Below are 21,050 nucleotides of genomic sequence, written 5' to 3' on the forward strand. Positions count from 1 at the left end.
ATTCTCAGGTGTTTGAGTATCTAACAGACATGTGCATGCATGTCAGAATACAATAGTGACCTCAACAAGAAAAAAATGGTTTTGATTGTCTATTACATCTGCCTCCAAACTGATGTTTTACAGGCCTCATTGATGGTTATGCAGATGAGAAAGCATTTCTGGAAAAACAACTCCAGGAAAAGATAGATGTAATTGACCATCTAGAGCAAGAGCTGCTGTGTACAGGTAACAAATTGCAGGAGTTAGAGGCTGAACAGCAGCAGGTCCAGGAAGAAAAGGAATTACTCTCCAGACAGAAGGATGCCATGAGAGCAGAGGCGGGGCCAGTAGAGCAGCGTATGTATTCATCACAATCTTTCTATGACATTTGCTTATACTTCCTAAAAAACAACAAGTGGTCTTGGCAAAGGCTTCTCCCCATTGCCTTTGTGATCATTAGTAAAAATGTGAAAATGTGATAGGGCCAACTGTGATATTTTCACACCTGTTGCCTAATGTTAGCATGATAACTTGTCTTGATTTTTAAACCCAAAATGTCTGAGTTTTTAGGAGTGTTGAGAAATTACACTTGTTCTTTAAGCCAGAAAAAGCTTTATCTCCAAAAATCTGCTTTCATTTAGATTACCACTGGAGATGGAATGTCAACAGTGGATAAAAATACTGTCTAAATACTTTCCAAACAGACTTAAAGGCAGACTAGGAAGCATACCTACTTGAACATGATTGCACTACATGTGACAGCTGTATTTATTTTAGTCATGGAAGATACATTTTTCTAATAAATTCCTCTTTCAGGGAAGAATAGCACAACAGTTCCATGATAAGGAAAGCCTTTTATCTACCAGTAATGAAAACTTTCAGCCCTGATGGTGAAAATTTCAAATATATACCATGTCAGTATAATCTAACTAACTGCTTACTCAAAAAAGCATTTACCCTCATGAAGTAAAAGTGTCTTTTAATTCTTCCTTTAACTAATAACTGAAATTAATATTTCATGTTTGAGAGGGGAAGAAAATTAGAACTCTAGTGTTTTAAGAAGTACTGATTTTTCAAGGATTGCAGTGCTTATATTGTAAATAGCAGGATGAAGTAAGAATTTTATCTAATTTCTAGAAGTTTATTCCAATTTATAATGTTGCCATTTTTGTAGATCGCACATCTTGTGTATTTGCAATTTTCTGTAACAATGAAATTTTAAGAACAACCTGCTGCTTCCTACTCTGTAATAAGGAAGATCCTTGTCTATGATGCCACTTTAGTTATTTTTTGTATAGTTTAGGCTTCTAAATATATTAAAGTTATTTTCATGTTTAAGAGCTGTAAGGACAAACAATTCTATAAATATGTGTAGGTACTTATATCATGCATACCAGAATAACTTGTCACATTCCTTAAGTTATCTCAACAACTTTGTCATTAAATGCCACATCTATCTTTGGCTTCATTTTCTCTTACATTGTTGCACCACAAGAAAACTATAGCTGGCATGTGAATTACTTTGCTTCTTTTTTTTGTTTTCTCTCTCTCTATTCTCCTAGGCCTAGTAGATGCTGCAATCGATGCAGCTTCCCAAGCAGGTGTGTTTGTATGTTGCATGGCCAATCTGTAACTGGGTGGAAGACTGACACGTACTGACACTGTTAATCAGGATTATTGGGCTTTTGGCTTACTGACGTTACTTGTCATTCTTACTGGCCTGCAGCTTTGATGTTGTATTTCATATTCAGTTCTACATTTTGCTAACAACATTTCTTATAATTTCTAAACATAATAAGCAAATTCATCAATAACCATCATCTTATTCACCTATGAATTACAGTTACTTAGATGGTATTTGAGAGATATTTTTGTAGTCTTTTATTTTTTTTATTTCCAAATACAGCTGAGTCATTCACTGTGATAATTAAACATCTTATTATATTGATATATAATGGTTACCTAGAAGTGAGAATTGGTTAAATACGATGTAAGATGATGGTGCCTGAAGGATCTTTCTTCTGTAGTGAAAGTAAAATTTATTGTTTCTGTCTAAATATCAATCCTGTTTTTAAGATTCTCCAAAAGTAAGTGCACTTTGTTTGGGTTTTACCTCAAGGGGTTCATGTGGTTATTTAATAGGCACTTCAGTGGGCTGTGGCTTAAGAATCTTAGAGTGGTTTGGGGCTTTCCTGTATATGTGCTTGCTGGCTTTTTCATGATGACTCAAAATTGGGCATTCATGCAGTCACTGATTTTGCAAGCTCCAGTTGCAGGTCAGTAATTTTCCTCTCTGTCTGCCCAGCAACCTCGCTAAGTCTTTCAGTATTTCCCTCAAATTATTTATATGTATCACATTAAATAATGAAATCTGGGAGTGGATTGATTGTACTGGCAATGGGGATGAGAAGAGGGTTGGGTTTTCTGTACATCACTGTTAACTCCTGTGCTGACTCTAGCTGTGGTTTGACCCCATACATTTTCTTTTCTTTCTAATTGTACTAAGGCCTTTTAATTGATATGAAATTTAAACAGGGGAGTGCTCTGGTACAACTTCAATAACAGTCCTTTGAACACTACCTAAAGGATAGTAATTTTAATATGAATTTTCTTCAGTCCGTATCAGGATTATTTCTCAGAAGAAAATATATTTTCAAAAAAGAAAAATAGTAAAAACCCAAGCCAGTTCACATCCTTCTGCAGATTACAGCATGGATACCTTGGGGAGTGGTTTTGCTTCATAATATTGCTTACTATTTGTATCTAAAATTAGTGATGCTTTTATTATACTCAGAATTACTGGAGGAAACAGAAAAGCTAATGAAGGAAAAAATTGAAGTACAGCGTCAAGCTGAGAAAGAGTATGATGACCTTCAGAAGCAAGTGAAAGTCTTGGAAATAGACTTGGAAGAACAAGTCAGTCGTTTCATAGAGCTAGAACAAGAGAAAAATGCAGAACTAATGGACTTAAGGCAGCAAAACCAGGCCTTGGAGAAGCAGCTGGAGAAAACAAGAAAATTTCTAGATGTAAGTATGGTAAAAGGCAGATATCATGAAGATGTGGGGGGTGGGTAGCACTGCTACTGAAGTTTGGTTCAGGGAGAAATGCTAATTTTTTTCAGATTTTGAGCAAACATAGGTAGATGATAGCAAACATCAGCCATGTTGTAGGTTCCAGCCCAATAATTTAATAACATTTTAAAAGTTGAAAATTAATTGGAAGTGCTTGCTTAGGACAGCTCTGTATTTCAAGCAATTTATAGTTCTTTTTTTCTGATGGCTTTTCATATATTAACCCATAGGTAATTTCTGGTTTTAATTTCTATTTATTATTTATTTATTTATTAAAGACAAATCATAGGGAAGAAATCATAAAATATTTGCTTGCTGTCATTTGTGTGGTGTACCTGGAACAGAAGAAACAAAACCTTCCATTTTTGTGAAATGTTACTTGATGTGTCTGTGCTGTGCTAATTTTTTGATTAAAAATATGAAATTTACTGCCCCAAGTGATTATGTTAATGGTATCTGCAATAGGTTCTGCTACCTTATAAATTCTGATATTACTGTTACCAGCCTCACATGAATGCAAGTTAGAAGTGATGACACTTAACTTGGACAGTTTTTAAATCAAATGGTGTATCCACATAATATCTTAAATTTCAGGAGCAAGCAATTGACCGAGAGCACGAGAGAGACGTATTCCAGCAAGAGATACAGAAGCTGGAACAGCAGCTTAAGATTCCACAAAGGACTCAGCCTGTCAATGAACATCAAACCAGAGAGGTAACACATTTTGTTACTTGTACTCAATGAATATAAATGACAAGTTGACAGCTTTTAAGATACTATAATGAAGCTATTTTATGGTGTACCGACTCTGCATCCATTTGCAAGGCAGGAATGTAAATGCCCTGAGATTGAAGGTGTTGCTGGAAAGTGGTGGAATGGTGTTTTGGGGCTTTTTTAGGCTGTTTGGTTTTAGTAGCAGACATACAGAAACTTCTTGACTTTCAATAAGGCTTTCTCCTGTAACTTAACTTAGAAAAACCACTGTTCTCAAGAGTTCGTGGAAACATTCAAGCCTATTTTAGCAATTTTGCGTGTTCTTACAGGTTTTTTTTGACATCCTGTTTTTATAGCACATGTATACCACTGAGGGAATCGAGTTACTGAGGTTTAACACCTGTTGGCACTGAAACAAATGTAGTGACTGTAGAACAGCAGCTCAAGGGAATTACAGAAGGCTCTTAGACTCAGCAAAATTAAGAAGTGTCAGCAGTGTAAATGCTATCTATTATAATGCTTTTGCAGATATTTTTGATGAACTGTTAGTCAATTAAATTACATTTTATTTTTTGTGAGTTTTCTTGTGTGCTGCTTTTTGATCAAGGCTGGTACTTCTGCATGATTTTCTTGCTTGATTTTCAGCATTAAAATGCCCTCTTTTAATTAGATTATCATTTTTAAATCAAAGGTCTTACTGGAGTAGTTCAGTTGCTGTCATTCAATTCTTAAATATTAGCAGTATTTACTATTCTGTATTATATGAAATAGTGGAAGGTGTCCCTGCCTGTGGCAGGTGTGTTGGAACTAGGTGACCTTTAAGGTCCCTTCCAACCAAAACCATTTTATGATTCTAGGCTATAGTTTAGGACCTCAGACAGTAATAGTACATACATTTCTATATGTGAGATGAGTGTGTCAAAATACTTACTTATTTGGAATTTGCAGGTTTAGAACTGTGTTTCATTGGGTTTCTAAACATTTTTTAGTACAAAGGTTTGTATGAAATATGACAGTGTTAATTTAGTACTATGGGATATGATTGTCATCAACCTCTGTGAACAATGAATCATCTGGAATTAGCTGAGTATGTGTTAAACAGAATATACAGAGCAATTCTACATCTGTTTCCTTCTGCTGCCAAGAGTGTGCACATTCCTCTCCTGCTGACATTTTACACAGATGGAGGTGGCTCTAGCATAATTAATTTTCCTGAATCCAGGATGTTCATTTTCAGTTCATTTTGTTACATGTCTGTTTATTATTTTTGGCATGGGTAGCATAGCCATGGAATTCCTGGTTAAAATTCTCACATTAAAAAATTCTCCCAAGAAGATTTCAAATTTGATAGCATAATAAAAATTGTCCTATTTGTTCAGAATCTAGATATAAAAATCATCCTGATTTATATGTACATGTACACATACGTGTGCACTCTTAAGGTGGCAGATATGCTACAATGGAAACTGAAAACATGCTGTAAAGACAGGCTTTAACTGAGATTAAAATTTTCAGATTTTTACTTGATTTTTAAATTAGAATTTTTTAGTAGGTAGAAAGACAGTAAGGTAATGTCTGCAAACATAATGTCTCCTACCACAGACGTAGGAGCTGGTTTAGATATAGGTGATGTTAAATGTGACATGCTAGAAATTATAGATGGGATTTTCAATACTGTATTAGATTTACATTTATCTTATCAAATGCAGTACATATTCTTACTATGTCGTGTATTTTGATGTCACAAGGTTCCTTGAAGTATTTTGTAAATATACATATTTTCATTATTTATCATGCTTTTGAGAGAGCTGTTTTATTTTTCATATTTGCATATTTTTTTTAATCCTCTTCTGCTTTGAGGGAATGCCATGACCATTTTTGGTTGATAACTAAATTTGTTTCTTACTGTTGTTTCAGCTTTATCAACTTATTCCACGAAGGGTTGTCATAGAGTCTGCTCCAGACTTGATTTTTATTTTTCCATTTCTCTCTCAGGACTTTTCTGAGGTCACTTCAGACTGTGATGTTACTCATGGATGGATAACGTCAATAATACCATCCTGTCAGCTTTATGTTCTGGTCCTCTTCTCTCCTATCTCTTGAAATGCTTTGAGTCTTCTACCTTTTGGCTACATCGTAACTTCCTAATTGTAAATACTGAAATCAGTTTCTTGACTGGGACAAAGATTACTTTCCCTGTCTCTTGCTCAATTACTCAGGTCTTATCTCTATACATCATACTATGGATTTGTAATTTCAATTAATAATTTCTGAAATGCAGCTAGAAGTGGATAGATATTACTGTCTCTGCTACTTTAGTTAATCTTTTAATATGTTGCTTCTGAGATACGTACATCTGACCTACTGAGATTCAGAATGTTCAATTCCCCATAGAAAGTGAATTTATTACATCCATGACATCTCTCTGATCTCGTTTAAGGAACACAGCAAAAAAACAAAACTTCCTGTCTTTTGTGATTTAAGAATAGCTATTCTCTTCAGTGTTAAAGATCCTTTGAGTTTTAGGATATTCCTGTATGTCACTAATCAGCTCCTTCTTTTGAATAATTTTGTCACAGATTTTTAGAGCTATGATTTTCCTCTGAGGCAAATAGCTTCTTGACCATAGGGTCAAGACATTCCATCCATAGATGTTAAAGGCATCATTTTAGTGGGCTGCATAGGGATGTTGTGCTGCTTGCTTTTAACTGACTGCAGAGTCTGAAGGCTTCAGAAGACCAAGAGCAGATCTAGAGAGTAGGCGGTGTGGCACAGAACATACCACTTCTTAAATAATGCTGTTTGTATTTGTTGGATGTAGTACCACAGTATTCTCACTGTATGTTCTGTTTCACCTAAGGAGTAGGAGTTTTGTTATGGTAGAAAAAGAGGAATATTTTCTTCCTGTCAGAAATGCATGGTGTTGCTATTGCTAGCTAACCCTTCCAGTGCAGTACAATATAATAATCTTGCCATCTTGTCATCAGGTTGAACAGTTAACAAATCACCTCAAAGAAAAAACAGACAAATGCAGTGAGCTTTTGCTCTCTAAGGAGCAGCTTCAGAGAGATGTACAAGAACGAAATGAAGAAATTGAGAAGTTAGAATGCAGGATAAGAGAACTGGAACAAGCCTTAATCATCAGTGCAGACCACTTGCAAAAGGTATTTCTTGTTTGAAATTTATCAAGGATTTGCTGCTTTCTTATTTTCTTGAGACCAAAATAGTATGTTTTTTTAATCTGATAACTATTAGTATTTCTATTTATAGGTGGAGGAAAGGAAACAGTTTGGCACCATCATAGTAAAGGGAGAGTTACCTCTTGAAGTACAACTGCAAGCTGAACGAGAAGCTGTGGACAGAAAGGAAAAGGAGGTAAAATGCCTGTGAAAATGTCTATCTTTCCACTTAGATCTTTGTTTGTCAGTTTTTGCCTTTTGTTGAGCTTACTGAACTATACAGATGAGATTTTTTACAGTTAGAGAGACAGCACTCCAAATCCCTTTGAAATTATCTCATGATCCATGATAGTTGTTGTTCTGTGTTAATATTTATGACTTGCATGAGTGTTTCTGAAATAGAAATTCAGCCCAAGTAAGGAAAGCTGATTTTTTTAGTGGTATTTAAAATTCCATTCAGTTTAAGGACTCAGAATATCACCAAGTACCCATTCTTTTGTTTGTACATAGCCAACCAGTTTACTGTAGAGAAATTTAAAGCATTTAATTTTTGGTATGGCTTCCTACTCCTTTTCCTGCTCCTTTTGTTGGAAACATAGGTCACAAACCTTGAGGAACAATTGGAGCAGTTTCGAGAAGAGCTGGAAAATAAGAATGAAGAAGTTCAGCAATTGCACATGCAGCTGGAAATTCAGCGGAAGGAGTCCACTACACACCTGCAGGAACTTGAACAAGAGAACAAATTATTTAAGGTAACTGTGCAACAGAGAAGCCTAAAGATTTAGTCCCCTTCCTTCACAGAAATAAGTTCTTTGAAAATGCCAAGACATCAAATTCTTTCTCAAGTATTCCACCATTCAACTTGCCAAAATACTAAAAGGCTCATATGGTTACTTGTCATTCCATGAAATTTGTGTATTTTAATTCCTACACTTGAAATACTCATACAAAAATATGCTGAAAATGCTATATACAACTGTAACATGTTTTTTGGGGGGGCTTTTGGGCAGGATGAAATGGAAATACTAGGACTAGCTATCCAGAAATCTGAAGATGCTGCCATAAAGGACCATCACTTAGTGGCTGGGAGGCTCGCTCACATCATGCAAGAAAAGGATCAGGAAATATATCATCTTCATGAACAAATAGCAAAACTGCAACAGCAACTTGAAGTCACAACTGACAACAAGGTACATACTTCTGAAATCTATTTCAGAGTCCTATTTTCACAATGCTGCTAGTTTGAAGGAAAAAAAAACCTCTGTCCCCCACCAGTTGCATTATCTTCTATTGCCACCTTAATTTAAAAATGCAAATGCTTCTATTCCAAGCAATGCTAATCTCTTTATCCTTTTTAGTCTCATTTATGACAACTGCTCTTTTGCTTGCTTTTCTTTTTATTTATTCTCTTTTATTTCTGCTTGAGTTCTTGTCTTAAATTATTCTTCATTCCATGTTCCAATCCTTCTGAATATTTAATAGTATTTAGGTAGCTGAATTCAATCTCCACATTCATTTTAGCATCCTCCCTCACATGACTTACATTCAGTGTTGCACTCCAGTGACATCTGCTGGATCATGTGAGATTTTAATGCAGTTTTAGCAGTTACTTTTGAGCACCATGAGCTTGTGTGAATGCTTTGTTCTCATAGTGGTGTTGGCAACATTTTTTATCCAATTTCAAGCATGGAGGTGCAAACAAAATGCTATGTTTTATTAGAAGTAGAAAGAAAAAAAGAAGCAGATTTATCTTTTATTTACTGAGCTTTAACACCTGTAGCTTTCTGTTATTTTTCAACTATGTGGTTTTTTGATTATCAGCTTCATCTTTTTATGGCTTGCTTTAATTTTATACAGATAAAACACACTGACTTTTTCAGTGGCTAAATTTTACATTCTGACTATTTTGAATCTTATTCATAACTCATAAGCTTTCACTCAAAAGCAAGTTAAGAACAGGATTTCTGTTATCCCTTTGTAGCTGACTGAATATTTAGGCCAACATTCTACTACAACATATTGAATCCACTAAAATAGAGCTCTGAGTGAGCTGGATAATTTCACTGAGTCTTTAGTTCAAAATTCAGTTATAGTGAAACTCAGTGAATAATGATGAAACTTTGAATTGGATTTAGGAAATATCCAGAATCCAAGAATCCAGAACAGTTCTGCTCTATACAATGACCCCAGTAATAGACTTACAGTTCTCGCCTTGAGAAAAATACCTTGGATTCAGTTATAATTCATTTTGATGAATTGGTTCTTCTCCTGTTACATGAAGCTTAATTTTCTTAATTTCATCCCCTGACTTGCTTTTATTTTCCAGGACATGAAATAATTACTCTGCTTGGTTATGAGAGCATTATTAAATATTAATAGATTATTCTTAGGGTAATCCCTTTTCTAAGTCCCTTAGACATCTTCATTCCACTAAGTGCTTTTCTTTTAATTACTGTATCTGCATTCTATGGGCCTTTATTCCATTATGTTATCAAGAGCAGAAACCGTTATGCTGAGTTGATAACAATCACCAGGATCACTGTGGGGGCAGTGGGGTTGAAGCTATATGATGTTTAAGGTCCCTTCCAACCCAAGCCATTTTATGATTTTATGACTCATTCAGATTTTATTTAGTGTTTCTGAGCTTTTTCTAGTCTGAGGATTTTTAAAATTAAGTTCTTGGTTGGCAAACCAGCCTTTCTAATTTGTATGGTCACATTTATTTTTGTACATATTATACTTATTAAAGAGTCATCTTATTATTGTATTTAATTACTAAGCATAGTGACGTATTAAGTCATAAAGGAAAAAACATGGCTATTTGAGTAATGAATTTAGTCATCTTTCATTTTTTCTGCATGTTTTTTCATATTTGAAAAGACTCTAATAGAGTTCCTACCTATTTCAGATACCATAACTGATTTGATTTTATTTTATTATATGTTATATGTTTTCCGGCTTATTTTCGACATATCTTCTTCTGCCTATTGCATTTCCACTGTAGAACCACTGTTCACTTCAGATCTCCAAACATTCACTTTAAAAAAAATAATTTTTGTTTCTTAGCCTTACTACTTACAATCTTGTCTGCCTTTATTTTGTCTTCATAAACAAAAATTTTTTATCATTCTTCTACAATAAAATGAAATTTTCTTCCACTGCAATTTAAAAAGAAGGTTTTTTAACAAATTTTTATTCCTTTTGCTGACACTTTTTTGTTTATTGAATTTAGACTTCATCAACACCAGTCATTCCATTTTTTGTTTCTACTCATTTATTAGGAACCAATATAAGATGTCTTCTCTTTTCTTTTTTCTTTTCTTTCTCTTCTTCTTCTCTTTTTTCTGCAACATAAAGTCATCACCTTCGTATTTGATCAGTTACATAATTTTATTAATTTCTTAGAATTTTGATCCCCTTACACAGTGTCTAATTTCAAGTGTCTGTAGAAGTAATCTAGGAAAGTATTATTCTTACTTTCTTCATGTTTTCATGAGTCTGTGATTTTTGTTTGGGTAGTCATATGCATTATCAAATAAATACTTCTGTAACTTTGTCTCTTTTTACTTTGATTTAAACTATGGCACAAAGAAATTATTTTGCTCTGGGTCTGTGTGTACTATCTGCCCTGCATGTTTGTGTGCACATTTGCATACATGTGTGCATGCACACATAAACACACAAACACATATTTGGGATTGTGACAGAAAACGTCACAGTCAACTGATAGGTGTTTTCAATGGTCTAAGATTAAAAAGCATGTTACATTGGTATTTTTCAACACAATTAGTAAAAGGTCTATTTGTATTTAAAGTACATATTCATCTAAATTCTTATATAAAGAAGTATTTGCTTAAAATTCAGTGTTCCCTAGCTCTATGAATGTTACAAATGCTTTCAATTCATCTGATGCTTTAATACCTATTTTTCAGTTCTTTAAGGTCTTGGGCTACTTTCTCAGTCCTATTTGAAGATGTCTCAATTCTCATTAAAGCTTTAGAAGAGACATCATGTTAAGAAATTCATTGAGAACTTTCTTTTACAAGAACTTTCAAAGTTTGATTAAACTGTTTCTGGGAAGTCCCGGACAAACATGATCTCGGTGGTTTTGTTTGGCTTTTTTCCCCCAGGTTATTGAAGAGCAAAATGAGCATATACGGGAGCTTGAAGCCCAGGTTGAATGTCTGAAAAGTGATCAAGAACGTGTGAAGAAGAAAAACGATGAGGAAGTAGAGCAGTTGCATGATGTAATTGATAAGCTTCAGCAGGAGCTGGCAATTATTGAACAAAAGACACCAACAGATGTTGCTGGTTTTCAAGAAGATGCTGACAGTCCAAAACACATACTTGAAGCAGTTCTGGCAGAAAAGGAAGCTTTGGAAAAGCAAGTAGAAAACATAAATGCAGAGGCATCTCAAACAAAGAATGAGCTTGAGGAAACAAAGTTAAAAATGAGCCAGTTAAAGCAAGAAATAAGTATATTAAAAAAAGAGCATGCAAGTATAACAGAGAAATATAAGTCTGCGCTGGTCCAAGGTGATAAGTCAAAACCAGAAGACAGGGGCAATGGAAAAACAGAACAAATGGAAGGAGACTTATGTCAGGAGATAGACTTGCCAGATCAGTCCCAGGTTAGGACTTCAGATGAGAATACAAAAGTCACCATTAGCAAGATGGAGATAAAACTGCAGCAACTTCAGGCATGCATTAAGCAAAAAGATTCAGAACTGTGCCAGTGCTACAATGAAATAAAAGACATGAAAGAGCAAAGCAAGGCTGAAAAAGAAACACTTAAAAAGAGGATATTAGAACTGGAAAAGACACTAATGGAGAAAGTTGCTGCTGCTCTTGTGAGTCAGGTTCAGCTAAATGCCGTTCAAGAGCAGAGAAGATTCATGCAGGACATTCAGGAAGCTTCAGAGTGTGTGGATGAAGCAAGCAAGAATACCCAAACAGAGGGTTCGAGTGAAAGAACTGAAAACGAGACAGAATCAAAATTATCACTCTTAACACAGAGGCTTAATGAGATGGAAGACCAACTGGCAATGGTAAATCGTAGCTTGGAGCTAGAAAAAGAAAATGTAAAAGTTGCACAAAGGGAAGCTACAGTGAAAGAAGAGAGGTTCTTAGAGCTTCAGCAATTGCTAGAAGAGGTTAAAGAAAAACATAAAGGAGAGATTCAGAAATATATTAAGCAAGAAGAAATGCAGACCTATCTGGTAAATAGACACCATTTTCTTTTCTCTCGTTTTCACTAAAACCTGTTCTTCTATGTAAGTATAATAAATGAAATGGTTCTTAAGGAGAATAACTACAGGCATATTCTGCTCTGTGTAGCACTTTCATTTCTATATAACTCCTACAGTTACAAAGAAGAGAAGGATGTTATTTTAGGGGAACCCCACTATCAGTTTCCATTGTTTAATAAAAATACCTTACTTTTTCATAATTGTGAAGTGGTTTTGAATTTTGGACATAAAATTTCTTATTCTTAATTTGACTTGACATAGAATGGAATGTAGTACACTTTTACATGGTGTGGAGGTAGAGACATAAAAATTAAAATTATGAAGTGTCTGAGACACACACAGGACTCAGAATGATAAGAGAAATTATACCGATTTTCTATACAGGTGTTTTTGGGATGGGAGTTGTTTATTTATATATGTTTTGATCTTGATTTGTTTTCTTGTTTTCCCACCACAATTCCAAAGATATTTCCCTTCAGTGGCTTTTCCAATATTCATTTGTCCAGATTTCCATGCACTGGTGGTTTATTGCCTCTCAATTTAGAACCATCAGTCAAAATTGACTATGTTTGATAGTCCAAAAATGGGCTTGATGTCTCTGAATGTGAGAGATTCTAAGATCTTTCATCCAAATACAAATTTAATGAATGTCATAAATGTCTTATAAGTTAAATAATATTATAATTTCCTACTCTCTGTTGACCTTCCTCCCTGTGCGGTGTGGTGTATCCAATTTATGCTTGAGTTCAGTGAACTGTAAGATAGTCTTTCCTCCCATGGTCTCAGTCTTATTTTTTTGAAGCTGTGTTAACCCAAGTTACATACATTTGTTTTCCCCTTTGGTCTTTTCACTTTGTAAGTTGGTGTGGATGTGATCAGTGCTATTAAAACTTGAATTTTTACCATTTTCCATGTTTTGTGTTGCCATATAGGTAGAAGCGCAGCTCATGGAAAGTCAAAAAGAAAAAGTGCTTATTACTGAACTTGAACAAGTGAAAGAAGAGGCAGCTGCTGCTAAGGAAGAACTAAACAGTTACAGAGAAAAGGCAGAAAAACTTCAGCAAGAACTAACAGTAAGAACCAGAGTGTTCCATATTGTATTTAAATCAAATAGTTGTACAGGACTTACTGTTTGAATATGCATGCTATAGTTTGGGATTTTTTTATCTTTTACTGAGAATGCCACCAAGAAAAGCAGCCCCTCAGTGCCTACTGCAAGTGGAACAGAGCTGAGGCTGTAGATCAAATCTTCACTCATTGCCAAAGTACTTGGTTTTACTGCAGTGCAACAGTGGATCTAGAGCTGTATTTCTTAGGAGATAATACGTGCTACCATGTGTCATAACTGCTTTAAAATAGAACTAAACTGAGCTGTAATTAGATTTTAGCTGTTTAAAGTATTTGGAAGGATTGCAGTTGAGATTCTCCATATTTACAGGTAAAAGAGGAAAGTCTGATACATCTTCAGGAAGACCTGTGCAAAGTCAAAGAGAACCTGGTTCAAGCAGAGGAGAAGCTTGCAAGTTACCTGAGAAAGAACAAAGAAATGGTGACAACTGAAGGCAAGAAGGATGCAGAAATATCGTGTGATTTGTCAGCCAATGAGTCTACTCTAACTGGAAACAGCTCCTCATCAAAAACAGACAAGACTGTGGAAGTCTCACCAGTCCTTGTTAAAAATGCAGAAATCCAAATTGATTTGCAAAATGGATGCTCTTCAGAAGAGATTGCAGAGATTGTAAGAGAATTTACTGAAAAAATTGACCAAATGCAGGAACTCCATGCTGCTGAAATCATGGACATGGAGACAAGGCATATCTCTGAATCTGAAGCATTAAAGAGAGAGAAGTTTGTTGCAGTACAAGTATTGACTGAAGAATGTAATACTTTAAAGGAAGTCATAGAAACTCTACAAGCCAAAGAAGTATGTATTTTATTTTGTAATTGCTGAAATATTTCAGTTCAAGCTTTTGCTCTTGCTACAGAAATTCCCATTTAAAATCTGCAAAGTGTGAACCACCACATGCTCAGTAAAAAGCTTTAAAGTGTTCTAATGTTTCCATGGCCCTGGGAGAGATTGTGAACCCGTTTCTCAGCACTGAAGTTTGCAAGTGTGCTCAGCTACCAGGTGTTTCCTTGTGCTTCTGCCTTAAACCTGCCCTGCTGTGGGCAATGTAGGTCACCCTGTGAAATGCTGTCTCTCTCATATTTAGTTTTATTACTCTGATTGCAGGGGAATTGGTTCACATTATTTCCTGCTCCTTAAAAGTTTCTCCCTTACTGAGAGTGGGTGAGGGGTTAAAGACTTGATTGTTTTCTTTTCTAAATACAGAGAATCCCAGTTTCTGGATTAGCACGTTCTCCACCACGTCAAGCTAGAGATGGAGGCTCTAGTGGTAAGAAATTTGTTTGTACAGATTTCAAACAGTATTATAAATTAAATCTGCTTTTTTGATATTAAGTTTACCGTTAAAGAATTTGTGTTCTAAGAAATCAAAACAGCTACTGCCCAGATTGAAGCAGAAGCCTGCTGCACCAGCAAAAGGCTCTGGGCATGCCATGTCTGTTGATTTGGTGCCAAAGGGAAATGTCCAGAGCAGAGATGGGTTTAAGTTGAGGCATCAGATACTAATTATTTTCCTTTCCATAGGAGTTTCTGTATCCTTCTTAGCTATTACATGATCTCTTCAGCATAGCTTCATCATCTCCTGATTTAAAGCTACAGCTCCCTAGCAGTGGGAGATGATGACAGGGATTGACTTCTCCAAGTGTAATAAAATTATTCAAGTGATCCTGGACATAGGCAAGGCAAAGCATATTAAGAGGGGTCATTTGGCACAAGTGTTAATGCAAGTAGTTGTTTGTCTTGTAAAACTAAATAAGGATTTTTCAGTTTGGTTGTGGTTTTATTTTTTAGTTTTGTTTTGCTGTTACTTCTGTAAAACTGAAAAAGAAAAACTATAAAACAGGTAGTCTCCAGGCTTAGAATGAACCCTTAGTGACATGCAGCTACCTGTTAAAACAACAGGTTTTTGATGCCTGTTCTTCAAAGCTTCACAGTAATCCAGCTTTCATGTTTTTCTCTCCTTTTATTTTAGACTCCAGTTCAGACTGGAGTCAAGGAATGTATCTTGCTCAGACCCAGGGATCTGACACGATATCTGAAGGAATAGATGAAGGTGAAACTTCAACAGATTTACTCCCCAAAAAAATTAAGGTAAAATAGACTCAATCTTTTTTTTAAGGAAAAAGAGTGATACTACTGAAAGTTGAGATTACCTTCTGCTTGATCATTGATAACAGAGCTATTTAGATTAGTTTTAGTGTTGACTATTTTAATACATTTTCTCACAGTGATGTGCATTTTTGCATTTTAAATTAGGCTAAATATGAGTTTTATATCTGTAGGCTTGTTCTCAGCTTTGATTATGAGAAATAAAAATAGTCATAATTTATTGCAATTTCATTGTATTAACAATAATATCATGATCACATATTACACAATTGTATGGATTCTATTTTTATGACTGTTATGAAAGCAAATTGTTTATTATAAACAGTAAGGGTATCATGTTTTAATTACCTTTTTTAAAAAGTATTTTGTGACAAAGCCCTAACTTCATAGTAATTTCAAAAAGTGAATTGCAAAGCTCCCCTGGAATCCTCCCCAGGACTGTTTTGATGGTGTCAGCTTCCATTAGTAGCTATTTTAAAAATAAAAAATTGATTTGACAGATGTACACTGGAAAATTTTATTTGAAACTGAGGAAAACTACAACGATTTAATAAATTTCTGTGCGACACATATAAAGGACTGGGTGACTCTTCTGTCCTTGATATGAGGAAGCATAGTTTCTTTATGCTGATCAAATTAGAAGTACCAGTTTTCCAATACATATTAAATAAGATTGCAGTTATTATTGCTGTTACTGTTATATGTTGGTATTACTGGCATTACTGATTTCTTTTTGCTTTTATTGTAGGGTTTGCTGAGAGCAGTCCATCATGAAGGTATACAGGTGCTGTCTCTCACTGAATTTCCATATAGTGAAAAAGATCTGTCACCTCATAAGCAAGAGCCGGAATCTTGGCTAGAAGAAAGAAAAGCTTTCCTAAGCACCATCTCATCTTTGAAAGACCTAATTGCAAAAATGGAAGTTCATAGAGAAGCTGAGGTATAAAAAATATCATAAGATTCTATCTGAATAAAAAATAATTTATTATAGCCTTCTAAGGCACATCCACTGTTCAGGTTTAAATGCTTAAATATCTTATTACAAGGTCAAATTTTTTTTAATGTGCCATAAAACTCCATATTGCACTTCATGGTATTACAGCTTATATTTGTTCTTCTGGGCATTGATAACTTTTGACTGTATAGGTCCACCTTCTAAGAAGAATTTTATTTTGAAACATGTTCCAGTAGCAGTTTAAATAGAATTTTTAATGCTGTTATTTATTGGCTCATTAATCAGTAATCTGTTAAAACTTTGCCTTGTTAAATTACCCCAGTTAGACTCTTGGATATATGCATGTACTTTCTATTACTTCAGCATTTTCTTTAGCATGCAAAGTGGGCAGATGAACTTTGTGTCATTTAAAATTAAATCTTTTTCACGCACAGTGTCTGCACAATACCACACAGCTTTGTGAGAGCCTAGGGAGAGACACGTAATATAAGAAAAATTAAAGAGTAGTGTGGTATAGTAACCTCAGTAGTAACTACACAGGGCTAAGTTTTCAGTTACAAAAAGCTACGCTGCCTCCATTGAAAGCAAAGCTAAAAGTTTATGATTTGTGAATGCAGAAAAATTTGTAATGTGTACAGTAAACACATCCATTTGGATGGATGAAATTTACCCAATTATTAAGAAAAGCTAAACATTCCACTGAAAATACACACTATACATAGAAATTATAATGATGTAATCTTTCCATTTGGCTCTTTAAATTGTTTTTATACCACTGCAGATCTATGCAAGTACTGAATCTCCTGAAGGTGTGTCAGACTGGCGAGGAGAACTTCTGCATGCCATTCAACAGCTTTTTGTGAGAGAACAAAATGTTCTCCTTGCTGCATTTCAAACTGAACTTGCAGAAATGGGCACAAGAGATGCAGTGATGTTGATGAATCAGTTAGAGCACAGACTACAAGAGCAGGTAATATAAACTGTACTGTAGTCAAAGTGTTTGTCTACATTATTTTAATTTTAAATTTATAAATCCATTATAAATATATGTATTAATGGTAGTTTTGACAGTCTAAGGATGAAAACAAAGTCAGACTTGCAGGAAGAACTGGTGTCTTTTAAAAGAAAAATAATGTGGCATGGGAAAGAAACTTTTGGGTGCACAAGTTACATAATATATACAGCCTGCCGAGATCAATTTGCATTGAAAACAGTTGTCCTGAGCTTGATGTCATTAAGTTGATTAGAATTATGTTACACTGTCTAAGAGAAAAGGTAGCTTGTTTATACAAAATAATTTGCAAGAAGAGAAAGTGTTAAGGCTGCTATGGGACAGAGGGAAGTCAGTTATCTCCTCTGGAACATGGAGGGATTAATGAGAAAATTGCAGTTTTCCAGAAAAGTAATAGCAATTTTCAGTCTGTAATTTTGATGCCTAGAAGAGAGCTAAAAAATAACAAGTAGTTTTCCCAAATACTGTAATACTGACTTCATTGAAGATGTTTTGAATATATGTGGACTATAAATATATGAATAAATGTGATGTCAGCATAGTTATTCTCATAAAATCTGGGGGTTTACTTTGAAATGTTTCTAATGCTAATAGGCTACTATCCAGAGAGCAGCAATGGACAGTCTTCAGAATGCAGACAGAAGAAGTTTGCTGATGGAGATTCAAGTATTACATGCTCAGATGAACAGTAAGAAAAGTAACCCCAAGAGAGAAAAAGAAATTGATTCAAAAAGCCAAGGTGACTTCTGTGGTAATATATGTCTTTTTCCAAATGCTTTCAGGGCAGTGATCATAATGTTGGAAGTGACAAAAATGGTGACTTTCTTCGATCTCTGATTTTGATGTGCGTGTTCTGAACATGCATACTTTTCATCTTCTTCAATCTTATTTAACTACTTTTGCAAAAATTAAGATAGTCTGTGTTCCTATGACTTGTATTAAACTGAAAGTGATACAAAGTTATGTTTAATTGCTATAAAAATGGAGCTTGAATTTTAAGGCCATTTTCCATGTATATGCTTCACTGTTTAGGTTCAGCAGCTTTGAAATAATCTAAGTTGGATAGTCAGTCATAATGCAGAAACTAAGAAGGAATTAGAATGAAGAACAAAAGGTTCAGAGAACAGGTATAGTTTAAAACTAAGTAAAGCTCACTGTCAGTGTTTAGTTACAAATATTAGGTCACAAGTATACATATGTAATATAACTAACTTAAATTGTGTTAATCATTATCCAAATGATGCATATTGAGATAGTTGCACACATCTTAGAGCCTTTAAGAAATAAAGAAGTTGAAGTGATTTCTTCAAAGTATGAAAGATATTCAAGTATAAAAGTCATGGGTTTGCTTTTATTGCGCTACTGAAAGAAAATACTATTTTAAAATATCACTCTTAATAATAGCCTAATAGTGGTCATGCTCTGGCTAGGAGAAGCTTTACCCAAACACAGTGTTTTTCATGAAGTAATTTCCATGTGAATGGTGCTCTCATTAGAAATGCTGGAGTATAATATGCAGCAGAAGCAGTTGCAGCTTCTGGAGATGCAAGTGGAGCTCCGGAGTATGAAGGACCGAGCAGCAGAGCTTCAGGAGCAGCTGAATTCAGAGAGGATGATGGGCGCAGAGATGAAGAATGAACTTGCACAGGCCAAACTAGAGCTTGAAGCAACCCTTAAAGCACAGCACAAGCACTTCAAGGACCTAGAAACTATCAGGTGTGGCTTTCAGTGCCAAGCTGTCTGTGTTGGCTGTGAAGATTATCTTTCCTAATCTGAAACCATAATTCTGATTTTCTTAAGGGGCTGGATCTCATGTAGTACAATTGCTTCTCAGTATTTCTGTAAAACTAAAACCTACCTGACAAAAATAGGCTTTTTACATTTGACAAATAATATATTTCAATTATTAAGTAACTCTATTAGTTATCAAGTTCCTTTTTAAAATTTGTTGCATTAGGCTACTCTATACAAGCTAATAAATAGACCATATTTATTAAAGGTTTTTAATCTCTGTGAACATGGAGAAAAAAAATTGCAAAGTTAAGATGACTTTGCAAGTACTTCCATATGAAATAGTCTTAAATGTTGTTTGGACATGGTTGATAGCAAAAACCACAGATTTGGCACTTAAGAAAGCCATTATTATTTATGCCTGAACCAGAGGGATGCACCCATGAACAGAATTTTAATGTTCAGCTCAGAGATAACAAATTAGGCTGGAACTTAAATTTGGATAACTTTAAAGATTACTTTATACCTTTTACAGACCATCAGGACAAGTTTCTTTTTCAAAACAGATACAAAATTGATTTGCAAAAAAATGCAAATTTAGGTCATAGATTTTTCCTTTTCCCCCAGTATATTTTTTCCCTTGAGAAACATGGCAGCAAGATGCACTTCCATGACATTCTTTAAGATTTTGGCCTGTGACTGGATAAGGTTGAACACTCACTGCCTCTGAGCCCCCACAAGAGGCAGCTACAAAGGTAGCAGGGTGGACACACTTGTTGTAGTTCTTGAACTGTGCAACTCTTTTGGGTTTGAGTTAGCCTTGTCTTTCTAAATAGGCTTTTCACTGTTACTCTACTAGACTAACAGTGTTTTCAGTGCACAGGATGGAATAAATACCAAGTAACTGACTGCATCATGATAGGATTAGAGTCACTGCCTGATGTAAAGTTTGCTCCATTTTTCTTTTAGGACTGAAGTTAAAGAAAAAGCAGCTGAGCTAGATATTCTCAAGGATACAATGGCCAATGAACAGAAGAGATCAAGAGAGCTACAGTGGGCTTTGGAAAAAGAAAAAGCTAAAATGGAACGCAGTGAGGAAAGAGGAAGAGAAGAGCTTGAGGTATTCCATAATCCCAAGTGGCCTGGGACATCAAGGAGCATGAAAATATTCTTTTGGTTAACATTTCATCTCAGTCCACATTTTTTGTCCAATGCATGCTTCATTGTTCTGTCTTCAACTGTAGTATTATATCATCTAGAGCTGAAGAAAAATTTATAGAAGCTATGTGGCAAAGTATGAAAAAGGCCTGATGCACATTCCATTTAAATCAATAGGAATTTTACTGTGCTTTTCAGGCTTGAGATTAAAAAATTCTATAATGGCTCTCAGTTATTCAAGGGGACAGGACACTGCTGATGGCTACCCTCAGCCCCCACCACAGCCTGACTCATAAAATATAGTATTTAAGAATATGATTTAAGGAGACATATTGTTTGTCACAGTTTAAAAACTCTACAGTTTCACCTCATGAAATCAAACTAGGGAGTTTATTGTAGGAAAAAATGCTTCATTGGTACCTCTGCAGATATAGTGGAGAGTAGGTATCCTGGTACAAGACAAAAGACAAAAAAGCAATAACTTCAACAGCATCAATTTATTTACATCTTGAAATCCAAAGCTGAAAAATCATTTTCACAATTTTAGAAAGTAAAAGCAGCTGGCTGTCTTCAACTTCAGAACTACAGTTGTTTGTATCCCACTATAAAGCATGTGTTAAAAATATTCTTTTATGAAATAATCTGATTTTAGAATAAAGACATCTGTAATGTATTTTAGTATCAGATGTAACTGCAGCATTCAGAGTATTGTCACATTACTTGGGAATAGTAAAACCTGTCAAAAGCAGCATGTGTAGAGGCAGCA

General features: G+C 34.9%; 1 protein-coding gene across 3 annotated transcripts in view; it reads left to right on the plus strand.

Annotated features, from left to right (window-relative positions):
- Positions 1–21,050, plus strand: part of AKAP9 (A-kinase anchoring protein 9) — a 105,656-nt gene that overhangs the window by 74,401 nt on the left and 10,205 nt on the right. Inside the window, exons 24-41 of one of the 3 annotated variants that reach the window (XM_066553213.1) lie at positions 124–336; positions 1,542–1,580; positions 2,774–3,006; positions 3,646–3,765; positions 6,753–6,929; positions 7,036–7,140; positions 7,544–7,696; positions 7,955–8,134; positions 11,075–12,163; positions 13,126–13,266; positions 13,632–14,117; positions 14,526–14,589; positions 15,292–15,410; positions 16,177–16,368; positions 17,165–17,353; positions 17,990–18,146; positions 18,892–19,111; positions 20,096–20,246. In XM_066553213.1, coding sequence (XP_066409310.1) covers positions 124–336; positions 1,542–1,580; positions 2,774–3,006; positions 3,646–3,765; positions 6,753–6,929; positions 7,036–7,140; positions 7,544–7,696; positions 7,955–8,134; positions 11,075–12,163; positions 13,126–13,266; positions 13,632–14,117; positions 14,526–14,589; positions 15,292–15,410; positions 16,177–16,368; positions 17,165–17,353; positions 17,990–18,146; positions 18,892–19,111; positions 20,096–20,246 — 4,028 coding nt within the window. The remainder of the gene's footprint in view (positions 1–123; positions 337–1,541; positions 1,581–2,773; positions 3,007–3,645; positions 3,766–6,752; positions 6,930–7,035; positions 7,141–7,543; positions 7,697–7,954; positions 8,135–11,074; positions 12,164–13,125; positions 13,267–13,631; positions 14,118–14,525; positions 14,590–15,291; positions 15,411–16,176; positions 16,369–17,164; positions 17,354–17,989; positions 18,147–18,891; positions 19,112–20,095; positions 20,247–21,050) is intronic. The other 2 variants (XM_066553222.1, XM_066553231.1) reach the window with 2 other exon arrangements.

This window comes from Molothrus aeneus, chromosome 1, assembly GCF_037042795.1.
Source record: "Molothrus aeneus isolate 106 chromosome 1, BPBGC_Maene_1.0, whole genome shotgun sequence".
NCBI classification, from domain to species: Eukaryota; Metazoa; Chordata; class Aves; order Passeriformes; family Icteridae; genus Molothrus; species Molothrus aeneus.